The following is a 2,247-nucleotide window of genomic DNA, read 5'->3' as shown; positions in this document are numbered from 1 at the left end:
ATACAAGCGGGTTCTTGCCGATGGAAAGCATTGACAGTCCGTTAACCAGCACTAGTGATACTCAATACATGAACACAGCAATGAGCGCTATTCAGCTGCTGATGTTGATAGGCTTTGGGATTTTAAAACTCAAAAAACGGCTTCGCACAAATGAAGAAAAAGTTGAAATAATGGAGAGAAAGATGTCGCGACTGATGAAAAATCGTGTTACAGAACTATAATTTTTATACACAGTAGCGCATAAAAATATTACGAATTTAGTAGACTATAGACATCTTATTTCTATCCGATATGAATTTTATTAGACGATCGGATATTACCACAGCGTAAGCCTGTGTGTCAGCTGGAGCATTAGCTCCAAATTGCGCTTTAATAAGTATGTCAGTGACACTGTTTTTAAGTCGTTCACTTTGCTTGCTAACGTCAAGCACAAACCGCGTATGTAATGTAGCGTAATTGGCAGGTGTAATGTTGGAGTTGCCTACAAGCTCATCCAAATCATAGAACTTAGATTGGAAAGCTGCAGAATCACCGTACACACGACTAAACTGATACTTTTCAAACGAAGTGTTCGAGTCGATTAAGGGATATCTTGTTGAGTTTAGCATGGCATGCATATTTGTAACATTTAAGTTGTCAAACAATGAGGGATTGGTTTTTTGATCACCGCTCTTATTGGTCTGGAAACCAACAATTATATACCGAGGCTTTTCAGAGGATGACTTGACCCCTAACCTCCATGTGAAATTAGTGGTTTGAGGAACTGCAATAGTGTCACATTGTCTCATGCGGAAGCCTACATCGAGCTGAGCCTTGCTTTCAATGGTTTTATAGAGTTGAAACTTTGGAGCATCCGCTGGCATTACATGAGGCATAAACCAAGATATTTTGCTTAGCGTAACTTTACCAGCGTCTGCAGCAGTATGTCTAAATATTGCATTATCATCTGAGTCTCTAGTTAGTGTAAGGGTGTGCTTAAAGCCATAGACTACCTTGTCATAATCTTCAGCCATCCCAAAACAATGTTTTAGAGAAATTTTAAAGCTAAATGTACCCTTGGAATTTGGATAGTGTACTATATAATTTTGCCGAGCTGCGAATCCAGTATTATTAGCAAGGACAGCGGTTGTATCCGTGTCTTTGAACCACAGTTGGTTGAGACCCTGAGACTTGCTAAAGTCATCGTGATATTTTAAAAGACCTAGCATAGTTGTTGATTGACCGAGGTAGAGCACAGACTCAATCTCTTGACCAGACAGAGCATACCTAGCATCTCTAAATAGATGCCTTATACCATTGTTGATTAATGCAACCGCATCAGCATTTGCATAGGCGGTTCCATCATTCTTTGTGAGACGTCCTTCTACAAGAATATAGCTCTCATTCGGATGCGTAAAAATATCTTGAGTTTCGATATTAATATGGATTTCACCAGGGTTGTCTAGGTTAGTTCCTGTAATTGGTTCGTACTCGTTGTATTCGTATTCTTCAATAAGCTCGTCTCTCTCAACAGGCGCTGTGATGTTTAATATATTTGTCATTTATTATATACGTTTTTTATACAATCTTTAATCCACTTCCATTAAGTCTACGGGCAAGTTTTTCGATAGCGATTATATCTTTTCTTTTACCGGAGCCAAAAATGAGGTTGTTTAATGAAGGATTAGGTGTGACTTTAGTAATTGAGCTGGCAATCATGTTTTCTAATTTTGCGTTAAACTCCGGTCGAGTGCTTCTTTGTCTTACCTTTGATATAGTGTTTGCTACAGCGTCAACAATCCTTTTACCCGCTTCATCACCCGCCTTTTTAGCGGTAGTCTCTAACAACGTTTTAGCGGCATTAGATGCAACAGTCTTTGTGGTTTGGCTGCTGATAGCTTGACCCATTAGTTGGGCTATATTGCTAAAAAGCCCCGCGCCTCTAGGAGGATATTTATGCATTCCCGTGCTTTGTCTGAGAGGCCATCCACATTTTCATATTATAATCATCTTTTTATTATAAGCAAGAGATAGCTTTTTGTACTCGCTCTTTTTAATGATTTTACGTCTTAAGAGTTCGTCTAAGATGCTAACCATCTCATTGATCACACCCGTGTTACCAGCCTGTCTGCTCGCTCGCAGCAGTTCTAACCTATCAATTAAAGCGGTAGGGTCTTGAGGTAGAAAAACCGTACCACTACCCTGAAAAGATTTGTTTTCCCAGATTGGCTAAACAATTTTAGCCCACTTGGCTCCTCTGCTTGGTTT

General features: G+C 39.5%; 1 protein-coding gene across 1 annotated transcript; it reads right to left on the bottom strand.

Annotated features, from left to right (window-relative positions):
* Positions 1-257: 257 nt before the first annotated feature.
* Positions 258-1,541, bottom strand: LOC137404727 (uncharacterized). Its single transcript, XM_068090958.1, has one exon. It carries the CDS (start codon positions 1,539-1,541, stop codon positions 258-260), a length of 1,284 nt encoding a protein of 427 aa, XP_067947059.1.
* Positions 1,542-2,247: the final 706 nt, after the last annotated feature.

Source organism: Watersipora subatra, chromosome 9 (assembly GCF_963576615.1).
Source record: "Watersipora subatra chromosome 9, tzWatSuba1.1, whole genome shotgun sequence".
NCBI classification, from domain to species: Eukaryota; Metazoa; Bryozoa; class Gymnolaemata; order Cheilostomatida; family Watersiporidae; genus Watersipora; species Watersipora subatra.
The sequence above is the reverse complement of the archived record's forward strand: the minus strand, read 5'-3'. Positions and strand labels throughout refer to the sequence as shown.

What these genes read in the sequence shown, in the direction of transcription:
- LOC137404727 (XM_068090958.1), bottom strand. Translation starts at nt 1,541, where the DNA reads ATGACAAATATATTAAACATCACAGCGCCTGTTGAGAGAGACGAGCTT.